Here is a 16,213-nt window from a genome sequence, read left to right on the forward strand (position 1 = left end):
CTACGACACGAAATGATTAGTTAGCACCAGAAGCAATCCATGAACTCTTTATAAGCATCTATAAGGAGATTAGTGGTAAAGAGGAATACATCTTGCAGTTTCATCCTGGTTCTAAGATTGGAAGTGGCTAAAAAAAAAAAAAAAAAGGAAAACAAGCCTTAGAGTGATTGATAATTAGGGAAAGGTGAACCAAGGGACAGGCAAAGCATTAAATAGTAGTAGTAATTCTTTCACTGTTACTAAATCTCTCATCTCTTCGTCCCTCCACAGATCCACCAGTTCATGAGCCCTGAGGAGGTGCAGCGTGTATTTCATATCCAGGACAAGCACGACCCAGGTGAGTGTGCTAATGTCGTCCCAACAGCCACCGAGGAGAGTCGGGTGGGGCGGGGCGGGGTGGAACAGAGTAGAATTTAGCGGGTCAAGTTTCAGTTATTTATTTTTTATTTATTTTATTTATTTCAATAGGGGAAGCTGGCCAAGGGCAACAAAAAATAAAAAGGAAAGGTCCACTTCATTGCCAGTTCCTAAAAGATTAAGAGAGTTAGCCAAAAATCATGCTAGCTCCCTTTATTCCAGATCCTCTCTCCTGAAGGTTTTCCCGTTAAGTATTTGTCTTCTTGTGGTATTCAGTTCCCGTTGGGTGGTGAAGAAAGCCAATATTCCTTCTGATGTCCCCGTTCTTTCTTCTTTTTCTTATTATTTACTTGTTTATCCTTTCAATCATTTACTTATTCATTTTCTCGCGGTCTACAATTCCATATAGTCTCAGTCGGTGCGCAGCTTCTAACACACTAATTAATCATTTATTTCCCACCCACTTATCAACGGTATATAATGTGCACTGGTTATCATTTCAATACGAAGCTTTACTACTTTATATGAAGACATTTCCCCCTCACCTGACGCTCCACCACAGATGCTTGCTTCCCTCAACGTCACCCTGCTTCCCCACCTCCCCCACAGACGCGGCCATGCACTTAACCAGGGAAAAACTTAGGTTATTTTCGTCTGTAGCTCACCGTGTGCCCCGCCCCTTGGTGTTAAAATTGTTCCCGACACTCTCCGCTCGTGTCCATTTTCTAAGGGCGCCGCGAAACCCGTTCTCTCTGCTCAGGAAGACGGGGACACTTTTAGATGCATTTTCAGTTAGTTTTATGAGGGTTTAAAGCTTGTTGGAGACTAAAAACGGGTGTCATAATGTTAGTTTAGTTTTTTCTATGTTCTTAAGAAATGTTGTGATCTTTCAGGTGCATTTTTAGTTAGTTTTATGATAGTCTAAATTTATTGGGGCCTAGAAATGTCTGTAATAATATTGTTTATGTTTGTCTTTACTCATTCAACTGCTTTCCTGTGTTTCCTGTGAGATCAGTGAGGATTTAGCCTTGATAGTGACTAGAAGTGACTCTGGTAATGTTGTTTTGCTTGATATATAATACGTTCATATCATTTATATCAATTTAATTTAACAAAATATTTTGGGACTTGTTTTCGTTGGGAATGCAAGTTTTATTAGAAGCGTTAGGAGCACCAGAGACTGATATAACCAGCATGGGTGTTTCAGTCCTATCTGAATTTCTATACAGCCTCTTAGGAGCTATATAATGCCTTTAGCTCCTGTTACTATTATTCTTCTCGTTCTATCATAGTCTAGCTGTCACTTCTCTTTGTCGTTATCTCGGTAGCGAAAACAGGAGACGAAAAGCGAGGAACTGCAAAATGAATCTTAGGGAAAGTAAATGATAGGTGTGTGTGTGTGTGTGTGTGTGTGTGTGTGTGTGTGTGTGTGTGTGACCGCCCACTGCCCTCCTAAGGGACGATTAACATTCCCGCCTGGAGGAAGAGGATGAACCCACTTGTCCTTATGTGTTCACCTCTCTCTCTCTCTCTCTCTCTCTCTCTCTCTCTCTCTCTCTCTCTCTCTCTCTCTCTCTCTTCAATCCACCTCCTTTCCCTCTTTTCCTTCATAACAACAACAAAAAAACATCGAAAGCCATCTTAACCTTCACTTCTTACAATACAAGGAGAATCAGAACCTACTAACAAGCGATCAAGAGTTTCGGGGACTTACGGCTCTTCCCTCAGGTGAAATTATTTAGTTTTTACCTAAAGGCGAAAATTTCTGTAGTGTGAGGAGACTGGGGAGGGACACAAAGCCTACAGAGATACAGAAGGATACAGGGATACACAGGGGTACAGAAATACAGGGGGGAGATACAGGGATTCAGAGAGATACAGAGGGATACAGGTATAGAGAGATAGAGAGGGAGATATATGGGTTTTTTTTCTGCACCATTAGGAGAGAATCATGCCTTTATCTCGTGTTCCCTCCTGTCCCTCTCTCTCTCTCTCTCTCTCTCTCTCTCTCTCTCTCTCTCTCTCTCTCTCTCTCTCTCTCTCTCTCTCTTCTATCTAGTGACACTGACCTACTGTAACCTTCACCCATGTCTCTCTTTTTCCTCTATTGTCTTTCCTCTTCCTCCTTCTTCTTCTTGCTCCTCTTCCTTTTTTCTCTTCTACTAATTCTTCTTTCTCTTCCTCCTCTTTCTCCTCCTCTTCTTGATCACCAAGTAATATTCAATTGATCAGAACGTATATAATGTAGACAGAGGAAGACGAATTAGAGAGAGAGAGAGAGAGAGAGAGAGAGAGAGAGAGAGAGAGAGAGAGAGAGAGAGAGAGAGAGAGAGAAGGAATATTCTACTCTTTTTTACCACCTGTACTCTCTTTCTCTTTCTCCTTCTCTTCCTCTCTCTCTAATTCTCTCTCCACCTCTCTTGTTATCAGTGTAAGACTAACGTAACCTAACCTAACCTCGATGCCAGAAAAGTCTCTTAGTTTGTGACGCTCTTACGGAGACTTAGCATCGCAGGTAACTTGGCGACAGGGAGGAATAGAAAGAGGAGGAGGAGGAGGAGGAGGAGGATAGAGGAGGATAGAGGACACCTGTTGCTTCTTAGATCCTCCTTATACTACTTATGTCCCTTTCTATAGAGATCGTTGACTTTTTTATTCATTGTTGTTTTCCATTTATTTCGTTTTTTCTTTTTTTTCTTTTATTTTCTTTCTTTTCTTTTCTTTTTTTTTTCTCTTACGTGCATCAGTGTATTGTTTCGTTTACATTTGGTTTGGGATGTGTCTATGGCTTCATTTTCTTGTCGTCTTTGTCTTCCTTCTCCTTTCTTTTTATCGTTTTTTTCTTTCATTTTGTTGTTTTCTTTTTCTTTTCTTTATTCTCTTAGTGCTCAAGTGCCAAAGAAAAGCCTGCTCTCTCTCTCTCTCTCTCTCTCTCTCTCTCTCTCTCTCTCTCTCTCTCTCTCTCTCTCTCTCTCTCTCTCTCTCTCTCTCTCTCTCTCTCTCTCTCTCTCTCTCTCTCTCTCTCTCTCTCTCTCTCTCTCTCTCTCTCTCTCTCTCTCTCTCTCTCTCTCTCTCTCTCTCTCTCTCTCTCTCTCTCTCTCTCTCTCTCTCTTAGTCTCTCTCTCTCTCTCTCTCTCTCACCACCACCACCACCACCACCACCACCACCACATTCAGTCAGTGCCTCTCTAGCAATAAATTCTCTCTCCCCTTCCTTTCGTCCCCTCCCCGCCTACCTCCGTGCATCCATCTATCCATGTCTCCTTTTCTCCTCTTCCCCCTCTCCCCCTCTCCCTCCTCTCCTCCATCTTTCACCGCCACTCCCTCAGCCTCACACTGAACCAGGTAGTCACGCGGCTGTCGAGTCCATTCTTCCATTTTTATTCTCAGTTTTAGAGTCGCTGCCAACACCTCTTCTTGTTCCCGCCCACACACCCACACGCCGCCGCCCATGCTGCCTCCCTCTCTCTCGTCTACTCAAGCATCTCCACGTACTTTTCTTTTTTCCTTTCATGAGTATGTTTGTTTTGGTTCATTAGAAATGTTGTTATGCATTGTGGGATTTAAGTATTATCATTTTTTATTGTAAAGGTTGTTGTTTGTATTTTGTCGTCTTTTGTATCGTTTATTATAGTTTTGGGGATACAAGCCACTTGATTTCCTGTAGGCCTAGCCAGGGTTCGGCCTAAGCAGGTACTGTACATCAAGTAGGGAGTCGATAGTACACAGTTCAGACATGAATGAGCGGCTGCCGGGCTCGCGTTACGGCCACACACCAGCCGCACACACCGCCAGATACAGGAACAGCTGTCTGCGGTAACACCTTCCCTCCAGCGGCCGCCAGATCAGGTGAACGCCGCCGTTCCTCCCCGCCAGGGACTGATTCTCCTCCTCACAGCCCACACCCAGCCCCGCACCCCGCTGCCCCGTCCTGCCGCACCGCTGGCGTCCCCTATCCTGCCCTCACTCCAGCTCGTAAAGACGCTGAGAGACTGATGCGTAAATCCTCAAGTTATTATCATTGCCGCTGAGATGAAAAAGAACTTAAACCATCCTAACTCACTTCCGCCGCGGTTCTTGTGAATGGTTTGATCCTAAACCAGCGCGGAGAGGGGCGGGGCACTGACCTAGCCAGAGCGACGCCCCATTCACCCACGTCAGAAGGGCCACGGCCAGCCACGCCCTCCAGTGTGTCCCGCCACAAGATACCTCCGGTTCATCCCACCGCCCCGCCCCACACGTCCCTTCAGGCACGCCAGATGTGCGAACGACATGTCCGTCACAGCGGGACCGAGGTTGTGTCTGCGTGGATCATGTAGGTGTCCGGCGCCCGGCGGTGCAGCCCCTCACTATCATTCTGTCGACGTGACCCACATGCCAAGCACCACGCCGCCCCGCCCCTTGAAGCACACGCCAGACGCCCTCCAGACACCCTCGTCACCCGCCACGCAGTCTCGCACTCCCCAGACAGTCACTCACTCCTGACCCGCACCAACCCACACTGAACACTCATCACAACCACTGAAGCCATCCGTTAACCTTCTCGAATCTACATTCTCGTAACAGAAATAATGATAATAGAGAAAAAGAAGAAAAGAGGAAGAAGGCTAACAATGAACAACACTATCTAAATTCCACATTATGCGAAAGTATTTCCGTCAGGACATAAATTTCCGAAGCGTCCTTCAGCATCTGAGGGAGCTGCGGTCGGGGGTGACACTGGGAGGGAACCGCACACCAGCATTTCCGTCACAAAATAAACATGAGCTGCCGCCTTGTTATCTGTCTGCCTCTCCTTCCACTGGGCTTCATGCGAGACAGTAAACACCAAGAAGATCCATTAGCAGCCTTATCGGGACGGACCTTCACGCGACAGCCTTGGGGAAGTGCGGAGACAACAGGTGTGATCATGGGGCTTCTTATATTGACGCCTCGCTGCCCAACTACTCCATTAGCCGTCTCCTTGGTGTTGATGGTGTTGATACGCTCACAACCTTGGCATTATTCCTCGTCCTGTTCATCTTCACCTCTACTTTTTTCCTTAGATGGGTTGGTAGATAGATGGGTAGATAGATGGTTTGCTTGTGCTCGGTGGTCAGATGTGTGTGTTTAGGTGTGCTTTGTGTCATTGCTTACCTGTGTTTGGGTTTGTTTGTGTTGGTTGGTTTGTTGGTGTTGATTGCTTGATTGTTCGTGCCTGGACTCTTTCTTTCGCTTTCTCGTTGTCCTCTTTCCATGTCTCCTTTCTGCTTCTGTTTTGTTTTGTTTTTTTCTTCTTTTATCTCCTCGTTTTGTTCTTATTCTTTTATTTTTTTTCTTATTTCAATTCTTCCCTCTACTTCTTGTTATCACTAATTTTATTATTTTCTCTATAAAAAAACAACAACGATAACTACTACTACTACTACTACTACTACTACTACTACTACTACTACTACTACTACCACCACCACCCTACCACCACCATCACCACCGCCACCACCACCACTACCACCACCACCACCACGAACAGAGAAAGAGACGCCATGGAGACAAAAAGACAGACACGGACGAGAGAAAAAAATCTCACCACACCTTCCGATTTTGTTAAGTGAAAGATATTAATGGCTAACAATTACTGAAGAAGAATCACAACCACGACAACTACTAGGCCTCCTCCTCCTCTTCCTCCTGCAAGGCCAGAGTCGCCAGCATGTCCTCGCCAGTGTATGTCAGCGTCACACAAACAAGTCCTTCAATGCGTCACTCCATTAGTCAAGAGTCCATTTTTCCGTGGCGTGTGGAGCGTAAAGTATCAGCCATTGTGCGGAGACGGGGAGATAGACGCACGGACAGACGGAAATATAGATAGATAGATAGATTGGTGAGTAGAGAGAGAGAGAGAGAGAGAGAGAGAGAGAGAGATGGATGGATTGGTGAAGTGTCCTCGAATTGACCTCTGTTGTGAATATAATGAATGAATGGATTATGCTGATGTTTAGTAGTAGTAGTAGTAGTAGTAGTAGTAGTAGTAGTAGTAGTAGTAGTAGTAGTTATAGTAGTGGTGGTGATGATGATGATAATAATAATAATAATAATAATAATAATAATGATAATGATAATAATAGTAATGATAATAATAATAGTAATAATAAAAATAATTATAAAAGTAACAGCCACGAATGACATCTTCCATCACTCTTCATTTGTATCGCCTCATCTGTCTCCTTGTTTGCTGTGGGAATCCCGAGATGCTAATGGGAGAGAGAGAGAGAGAGAGAGAGAGAGAGAGAGAGAGAGAGAGAGAGATGGGAGATAAGAACAAAAAAAGTAAACATTTAGCAGTGACGTCAACCCTTTTGGTAGCTCAGACATGAGTACACACACACACACACACACACACACACACACACACACACACACACACACCTCCACGAATCATCCAACAGACATCAAGATAAACAAACTACGATTTTTTTCCCTTAACTTTTTCTAGCGTTTTTTGTGTTTCTTTATGCAATCCAACGACGGGAAATTGAATAGAATCCCTCTGTGCATCCTTCTTCGTGAGTTCCTGCGGCGCCCCCACCTGCGCAACACCTGAGGAGCCGCAGCCACGCAGGTGATCACGTCCCAGGCAGCTCCTCGTTAAGACATGTTAGCAAGACCCTTAATGTGCATACTTCGCAGTGACTCCTCCTCTGCTCCTCGTCTATTGGTTGTTTTTCATTGAGTCCTGTAATGGGGAAGAGAGAAGGTCTGGTGAGGGGTGAGGGAAGGGAAGGGAAAACTGAAGGAGCTTTTTTTTTTAGTTTTGTGAAAAGAAGAGAAGGATGTTTTAAGACTTGTGAAGGAAAAGGATATTTTGAGACTTGTGAAGGAAAGAGAAGGGAAAATAAGAGTGTTTTGAGTCTTATTAAGGAAAAAGAAGGTTATTTTGACACTTAAAAAAGGTAGAGGAAGACTAAATTTGAGTCTTATGAAGGGAAAAAAAAGGGTATTCTAAGACTCTTATATGGAAGAGGAGAGTACCTTTGAATCTCGTTAAGGGAAGAGAAGGGGCACCTTTGAACTTATTGGAAGAAAGAATAAGGACACATTTGAGTCTTGTAAAAGGAAGGGAAAGACATTTCTTAATCTTGTAAAGAGAAGAAGGGAGTTGTGGCTCGAGGATGAGAGAGAGAATGAACTGTGGACTGGAGATCGAAGGATATTTGCAGATGGAGGAAGGATGGACGGCCTGGAGTGAGGTTTTGTAGAGTACGTGACTAGTGGAAGATTGATGAGGGAAGGGACAAGGTCTGCTGGAGGAAAGATGAGAGACGGAGGAGAAGGAGGGAGGGTTGAAGGGCGTCTGGGAAGGAAAGGAAAGAGGGAAGGAATAAGGTAAAGGTGTTGTATATCTATGATATATGAAGATAGGTAAAAAGAGGACGGATGATGAGAAAATTCCGAAAAATAAGCTAAAGAGGAGGAAGATGGAAAAAAGGAGTAATATTAATGATAGTTATAATATAAAAAAAAGATGAATGATTGCAAAAATGGGTGAAAATTAAACGTAAACAGGATAAAGATAAAAGAAATACGATAAATGACAGTAGACAGATAATTAAGATAAACTAAATGAGAGGGAAAAAGTGAGAAGGGAGATGGTATAGGATATCTTTTTAACAAGACGAGGATGGAACTAATGCTACAAATAATAGTAGATAAATAAGAAAGCTTATCCAGATGAGAGAGAGAGAGAAAAAAAAAAGGTGAGAAGGAAGATGGTATAGGATTTTGGGAAAGGAAGTCTCAGAAGTGATGAAGGAGAGATGAATGAAGACTTAGGGACGGAGGAAGGAGAGAAGGGAGATCTATCTTTCCTTATCTCCCTACCTGTGTATACCTTTCCCTAGCGTCCCCTACCACTCCCAGCGTCCCCACCCCCCGTCCCTCCCATACCCATCCATCCTTCCTAACTCCCACTTCTCTTACGTAATTCACTTCACTTTTTGTATTTTATTCTCCTACGTTTTGTATGCTCAGTATAATAGACACTCTCAATATAGACTAGTATGTTTATCCTTTGTATTCTTATAGGTGTTCCTTTTACATCCTTGCAGTCTCTCTCTCTCTCTCTCTCTCTCTCTCTCTCTCTCTCTCTCTCTCTCTCTCTCTCTCTCTCTCTCTCGACCAACTCCTCCCGCCGCTCCTCCTCTCCCCGTGTTATCGCCGCCTCCAGTATTCTATCAACGCGTCGCGAGGCCTCTTCCCGGCTAGTCGGTGATTTGTCAGGAAGGCGCTCACTCCTACTCTTCTTCCTCCTCCTCCTCCCCCTACGGGCACCCCTGATCGGCGGCTGTCCAGGGAGTATTTATTGCCGTCTGATTGAAAAACGTCCGCACTTCCACACTCTCTCACACACGCACACACGATTTTCAGGCTGAACTGGGTGAAAGAAGGCTTGAAGAGAGAGAGAGAGAGAGAGAGAGAGAGAGAGAGAGAGAGAGAGAGAGAGAGAGAGAGAGAGAGAAACCAATAACTATAACCCAACCCGCTCTAACCTCACACACACACACACACACACACACACACACACACACACACACACACACACACACACACACACACACACACACACACACACACACACACACACGCGAACCTTCCTGAAGACGCTAAGCCCGCACCCAGAAGCCTTCCTACAACTACAACATTTTCGTATTGATCATCAGAATCACGAGGCGGGGTCATTACTGTCCATCACAACCACCATGAGAGGGACTCAGGAAGGGACTAAGCTGTGTTAAAAGACCCTCCCTCCTATCTAGCCCCCTCCCCTTCCCTTATCGCTGTGCCATATGGAATGGATACTGTGAAAAAGGGAAAGTTTGTGAGTGGAATAGGGAAGGAAAGATGCTGTGTTTTGTATGGGGTTATATAGAAAGTGTTTGGGGTTGGTATGGGGATTGTATACATGTTAAGAAGGGTGGAAGATGGAAGGGTAAGGTTAGTGGAGGGTTGTGTGTAATGTTTCACTAGCTACTGTTGTTTAGGTAAGTACGTGTGAGTGTGCCAGAAAGGATTTAAGTGAAGGAATAAGAACTAGGTAAAGAAAAAATTGTAAAAGTGAAAAAGATAAAGATAAGGAGAAAATTTTACCAGCAAGAAAACCAAGAACAAAGAACAAGAAGAGGAGAAAGAAAAGTGATAAAAAAAAAAACTAGGAAACACGAAAGAAAATTAAGAAAAAAAAAAAAAACGAAAACGAAGAGACGAAGCGCAAATAGAAATCGGAGAAAAAAAAATGAAAACAGAAAGTACGATAGTTTAGCACGAGTCACCTCTCCCAAAAGCCACAAACCATTACTTCCACGGACACTATTTGAGGGAGAAAGGAAGAAGGAAGGATACAGCTGAGTGACAGAGAGCGATGAAGGGAAGTCGATGGAGGAAGACACGCGGACACCCATAATCAAACATACCAGAGAGAGAGAGAGAGAGAGAGAGAGAGAGAGAGAGAGAGAGTAAAAGCTAACGAGCTTCTAGCCAAACTGACAGCTGCCGTTATATGATGGAGTGCACAGGAGAGAGAGAGGGAGAGAGAGGGAGCGGGAAGGGGCAAGGGGAGGGGAGAGAAGGAAGGGAAGGTAAAGGAAAAATATTATGCAGGGACTAAAAATGGTAACAAATAGACATAACCAATTAAAATCGAGAGGGAGAAGAGACAAGTGAGGGGAATGAAATGAAGAGGAGAAGAAGAGGAGGAAGACTATAAAAATGACTAAAAAAAAAGAGGAGGAGGAGAAGAAGAGGAGAAAGAGGAGGAGGGAGAAGTAAGAGAAAACATGCGATAAAGAATACATATACAGAACAAATTATAGACTAAAGAAAGGAGCAAAAAGAAAGAAAAGAATAAAGAGGAAGTAGATATTCATTAAGATAAACAAGAGAAGCAATTAAGTGGAGGATGAGACACGGGAAGAGGCGAAGAATGGCCAGAACAGAGTCGCTCAAGGGACGCAACTTAATTAGATGAGAAAATACTTAAATGGAGTGAGGAAATAAACACATTAAAGAAAGAGTGGCTAAGATGTTCACCCACCACCACCACCACCACCACCACACCTACCAGCGCCACCACCGCCTTGTATTTTAATGGCCCTCTTCCTTTCCTTCCTTCTTTCATTCATTCACTCGTTCATTCATTACTCCAGCTCGCTCATCATGAAAGAAAAGAATTTGTAAGAGTCTATTCCTGGTTTGTTTGTTTCTTTTTTTTTTTTATATATGTGTTGCTATAATTAGAGAGAGGTTATTGTGTTTCTCTCTCTCTCTCTCTCTCTCTCTCTCTCTCTCTCTCTCTCTCTCTCTCTCTCTCTCTCTCTCTCTCTCTCTCTCTCTCTCTCTCTCTCTCTCTCTCTCTCTCTCTCTCTCTCTCTCTCTCTCTCTCTCGCATGCTCTCATTTATTCATCTTTTCACTTTCTGTTTCAGTTTGTTTTTCTTTGACTTGCATTTTTTTTCTTTATTTTTCGTTTCACTTTATCGATTCTTTTTCCTTAGTATCATTTCCCTTTATAGTTTTCACCTGCAAGCTTTTCTTTCTTTACTTTTTCCCCCATCTTCGTTTTATTTTTATATTTGCTTGCACCTTTTCGTTTTTCTCTCTCTTTTTCCTTTATTTTCCTTTATTGCTTTCATCTGCGCCATTTGTGCCTCTGAGTCCACCGCTAGTGTGCATTTTCTTACACCTTTTTTCCCCGTGTACGTACAGAAGCACAGTGTTGATCTTTGGTCGAGTGTTTAGCCCCAGTATAAAGTCCTGTGATCTGCTAAGACTATACTAATTGACGTTTTTTTTTTAAAGAGACTCTCAGTTGATCACGGGAATTAAGGAGAAAAAGAGCAAAAGACAGTGAATATTAGTTTAGTTTATCTTCATTGTAAAGTCCTATGGCCAGCTAAAAATGTAGTGAATGCCGGGTTTTATAGGGGAACTCTCAGTACATCAGGGGACTTGGAAGTAAGGAGGAAACATAAAAGACAGTGAACGTTAGGTGAAAATACTCAATTTCTGACGATAACCAAGAGTGGCGATGTGGTGATGGTCTGAAGCGGCAGGTTAGCGGTGTTCCTCCAGGCAGGCAGGAAGACCATTCATAGCGGCGGTCGAGCCATGCCCACCCTCACATACTCCCGTAAAATGGTCCTTTTTAATCAGGTTTTACACTCCCGGCACCCATTCGCCTCCCTTCCTCCGGCACTCGCGTCGCGCTCTGTGTACGATGCCCTCCCTGTCACAATGCGGGGAGCTGCTGGGTCTTTTGAGGAACTGTCACTTTTATCACAGCGAAAATGAGGCAGCAGCAGGTGTTCCGGAGGGAAGGAGGAGGTGGAGAGAGAGAGTTAGAGACAATGTCCTCCGTTCTCAGCGTGTAATCTTCCTGTAGCCGCCTGGGGAAGTCTAACATTTTCAGCAGTGCACGTCCAGCATTTATTTCAGGAGGAGCAACGCCCTTTGTTCGCTCCTCTTTCTCCACTTCCTCCTCCACCCTTTCTCTTCCCGCCCTGCCATGCTCTGCCTCTCCCTGCCCTGCCCTTCTCGCTCTCTGCGTTAAATCGATGCAAAGTGCTGCGGTTAAAGGACGCTAAATCGTAAAATGAAATCGGCCGCTGTAAAACTTGCTTGTAGTAACTACTTTTTGGCTCCACCCTGCAACTGGTGACTGATGGAGTGGTGGTGGTTCTGGTGGTGGTCTTGCGGTGATGGCGAAGCTGGTGGTGGCAATAAGTTTGTGTAGTGAAAGGTAATGAAGGAAAGGCTGAAGGATGAGGGAGTGTTGTAAGGATGAGGTGAGGTGCCGCGGGTGCTCAGCTGGCTTCATCATATCTACAAATAGCTAGTCTTCTTGCACCGCCACGTCTTTATCGCCAAGCTTCGCCATGATTCTCTGGCGTGCGGTGCCTTGACGGATGGCACTCCGGACACTGACCCTCAGACCCACTAAAGCGCTGAAAAAGTATGAGTTAACTGTTGTAGCAATCTTCCAGTGTGTGTGTGTGTGTGTGTGTGTGTGTGTGTGTGTGTGTGTGTGTGTGTGTGTGTGTGTGTGCGGCAGGGGTGCGTCTGGTCCAAGAGAGGCGCCAGACAGAGCGTCTACCTTCTCGTCCGTGGAGATCACCCCAACGTCCTGTCCCCTCCCTTTTGGTCCCTTTTGGCCGCGGCGCAGCAACTCCACGCTAGTTATACGCTCACTCCCGTAATTGCAAGGGAGAGGCAGCGGGTTCCTGAATTACCTCCTTGACTTAACGTTGCTGAAGTGAGATTTAATACACAGCAGATCATGTCGTGCGATGGGGGAGACAAGCCGCGCCCTCTCATGACGCCGCCGATAAGACGTGATGGGTGGGTGGGCGGCCCACAAGCCCGTGCCAGGGAACAGGTTTGGATGGCGGGCAGGTATGGTTCCTGAGGGGGATGTACGTACGAGGGAGGGTGGTGGTGGAAATGACAACAGCGGCAACAAAAGGACAGGTCTTGGCATGGGATTGGCTGCGATGGCGATAGAAAGACTTGACAAGAAAGTTTGTGTGTTATGTGAGAATTGCGGTGAGACGACGGCGGCGTTTGAGGGGAAAAAAAAAAGGTAGCAGAAGAACTCGAAATTGGAGTAGAAGGCGCAACAGGTGTGAGGGGAGGAATAGAAGGCGGAGGAGATGGAGAAGAGAATGAAAGATGAGAGGGAGGGGCCGAGTAATGAGAGGTGCACGATAGGGTGTACTAGCATGCCTGTTCAATTGGCTTTCTATCAGCAACCACCCGCAGCCGCATGACCCAACTCACTCCCACCCTGCCCTCCGCCTCCCGCCGCTCCCCTCCACGCCCCAGGGATCGTCTTTCTTCCTGGTCACTAGCGAGGGCGTTCATGTCACTAGCCTCTGACGATACGGTCGATCCTGGGCTGGGTGTGGTTGTGTCCTGTGGTCCTTTGTTTCTTTCCTGCTGCCCTCTAGAGTTTAGGAGTATAGAGAGTAAGATTAGGTATTACTTTACCCTGTGCTAGAGAAACCTCTCACCACTCCCTCCTCTCTCTACAGTGCCGGAGTACAGCCTGGTGAAGCTGCGGATGCGACACAAGCGGGACGCGGACGGCGAGGTGGTGAGAAGCGTGCACCTGCGGGCGTTAGGCTCCTCCAAGATACTCAATCTGCGGCCTAACCTCGAGCTGACCCGTCCTGTACCGCTTTTCTACGCCGACCGTGACAACTATGGAGGCGTCACCGTCACGCCCACCGACCATGTGAGTCTTCTTGTTTGTCTGTTGTGGGCCACGTGTTCTCTCTACTGGTCATGTTCACCATCTGAGGGTTCTTTTTTGTATAGAAGGGCCCCAGCCAAGAACAATATCGCTATGTTTAAGAAAAAGCCTTTTGAGTCCAAAGAGGTCATGAGTTTCTATCAATCTTCCTGAATAAGAAACCTATATTAATTTTTAAGCTATCTATTTATTTCTATCATGTTCCTATTTCAAAGCAGTGCATCTTTATTTTATTTTCCTGAAACACACTTTTTCTTTATCCCGTTATGGAGATGCCTGGGACTGAAAAAGTGGCTGAAGCATAAGCTATGAAAATTTGTACTCCCTTAACTCTTTATAGCCTAAAAAAAAAAAAAGCATTATGATTCAGCCTCATCTCGTTCTTCTTGTGTGCCTTCCTCCTTTGACCATTCCTCTCCCCTCCCCACACTTGTCCTCAGTCAATATCAAGTGACCCAGCTATATATTCCTTAGACCGTATCCTCAATGACAAATGCCCTTTGTTGTCTGCCGCAGGTAGAGGACATGGGAGTCCCGCACCAGGACGAGGATACCATGGCGGCCATCACCGTGTCTCACCACCCTGACACCGGTGCTCTCCTGCTGGTGAGTGCCGCTGCGACCACCAGAGAGCTGTTAGGACGGTTAGGTCAGGGCATCGTTGGGTAAGGAGCAGAAGAGGAATCTGTTTGCAGGGAGAGTTTTGGCGTAAGAGTTAGTGGCGGCAAAGTAGGAAATACTAGACAGGAAGGAGACAGTAGTGGGATGAATAGAAAAGTAACGAAGTGGAGGAACGTGAGGAAAGAGTTGTAAGGATATTCTAGTAGAACGTGAGGTGGAGTTGAGGGGCATGGATGGTGCTAGGCAAGAGAAACAGAGCCATTGTGATTATGAAGGAAATAGTCATTTGAAGAAAAAAACAGATGAATTTCATCCTGTCCTCTAAATAGCAAAATAATGCAAAGAAAAATAAATGCAAGGTTGGGTTAGGTGTTATTTTCGGCGGACCTGTTGCGTCTCGTAGGTGATTGAGTTTGGTGAGCCTCTCGCGGCCACCGGCGGGGCGCGTTAGGACTAGCCGCGTTGCCTCCCCCTCCTCTCCCTCGGTCTGTCTTCGATCTTATCTTTCTGTTTTTGGCATTCATGATATTTTTTACATCTCGCAAGAGTTTGGTCGATGGGGCGCGATATGATTTAGTTACAACACGTGATGGCGGGTGGTCACCTGTCCTCCGCAGATAATTAGTAAGGCCCGTGTGTGGCGGCGGGACCGCTCATCAGTATTCCTGAAGGCTCCTCCGCCGGCCGCAGCCTCGCATCACGTGCCACTTGTTGCATTGTTTTTTGTGCTTCAATGAACTCATTCCGTGCTCACAAAAAATAGTAACGATTTTTTCGCTCTCTCCTTGTGTCTCATTATGCTAAACACACAGTCACGAAAACGTGCTCTGTAGACCTTCCTCTGCCACCAACCAACCAGCCAGCCAGCCTCATCACCCAGCGCCGCCCTGCCACTCACCGCGCCACCCTAAGAAACTCTGCGCGGGTAGTGCGTCCCCAGTGTTGATGGCTCAGGAGGCTTGTCTTCGCCCTCACACACACACACACACACACACACACACACACACACACACACACACACACACACACACACACACACTAGCTCATCTTCGCCCCTCTGAGGCTGGAGTGCGAGGTCCGTGGTGTCCCAGCAACACTAGCACGAGTGGCACCCTACAGTTACCTTTCATTAGTCTGAGCCGCACATGCCCGGCGTGCACAGGAGGGACCCCTAACCCCCCTCCTTTTCCCTCCACTCAAACTTAGAATTACTGGCCTGAAATTACCCGCCACGCCAGCTGAAAATTACGCCTCATGTCGACACCGCGCCTTCGAGAGAACCTGGATCCTCGGTGCGGGTTAGCTCACACCCGCCCGCCAGCAGCTCGCCACGCAGGCACTCACCGCCACCCCGTGATTGGCCGTTGGACTGAAAACTGGAACGCTGCCCTGCGCGATCGTGAGCGTGGGTACAAATGGTGCAAGGAGCAGGAGGAGCATAGTGAAAGAAGAGTGTATAGGGAAGGGAAGTAAGGATGTAAGATAAAGCATGCGGAGAGTGAGAGGAGTGAGGGAGAAGGGTCCTGTAAAAGGGAGAAAGGTAAACATATCAGGGAGAAAGGCAATCATGGAAGAAGATTTAATGAAGAGGAGGAGTAAATGCTAGAGAAGGAACTGGGATGAACACGGGGTTAAAATAAAAAGGATGAGCATGAGGTTAAGATGGAGGAGCTCAGCCTCCACCTCTATCCTGCTCCTCACGTGGCCTCGTCATCGCATGGGCATCCTCGTAAAGCTGTCATCGTCCTTTAAACGCTGCTAGCTTTCCAGAGTGTTTATGAGCTCAGCGTCCAATGGTAGCATCGGAGATGGTGCACGACGAGAGTGGTGAGAGCGAGACGGTGCTTAAGGAGGTCTGCTTGGATATGTGTAGCTCAGTTTCCATATGGAAGTGTAAGTTCTTTGCAGTGTGAGCTTTTGGGGATGCAATGGCAGGACTAGTCTTAGAATG

The 16,213-nt window shown here is 46.0% G+C and overlaps 1 protein-coding gene across 1 annotated transcript in view; it reads left to right on the top strand.

Annotated features, from left to right (window-relative positions):
• Nucleotides 1–263: 263 nt before the first annotated feature.
• The window catches only part of LOC123499572 (A disintegrin and metalloproteinase with thrombospondin motifs 4-like), a 38,208-nt gene continuing 22,258 nt past the window's right edge, over nucleotides 264–16,213 (top strand). Inside the window, exons 1-3 of the mRNA XM_045247719.1 lie at nucleotides 264–337; nucleotides 13,421–13,623; nucleotides 14,158–14,247. Coding sequence (XP_045103654.1) covers nucleotides 283–337; nucleotides 13,421–13,623; nucleotides 14,158–14,247 — 348 coding nt within the window. The 5' untranslated portion in view covers nucleotides 264–282. The remainder of the gene's footprint in view (nucleotides 338–13,420; nucleotides 13,624–14,157; nucleotides 14,248–16,213) is intronic.

The sequence above is a fragment of the Portunus trituberculatus genome, chromosome 50 (assembly GCF_017591435.1).
Source record: "Portunus trituberculatus isolate SZX2019 chromosome 50, ASM1759143v1, whole genome shotgun sequence".
NCBI lineage: Eukaryota > Metazoa > Arthropoda > Malacostraca > Decapoda > Portunidae > Portunus > Portunus trituberculatus.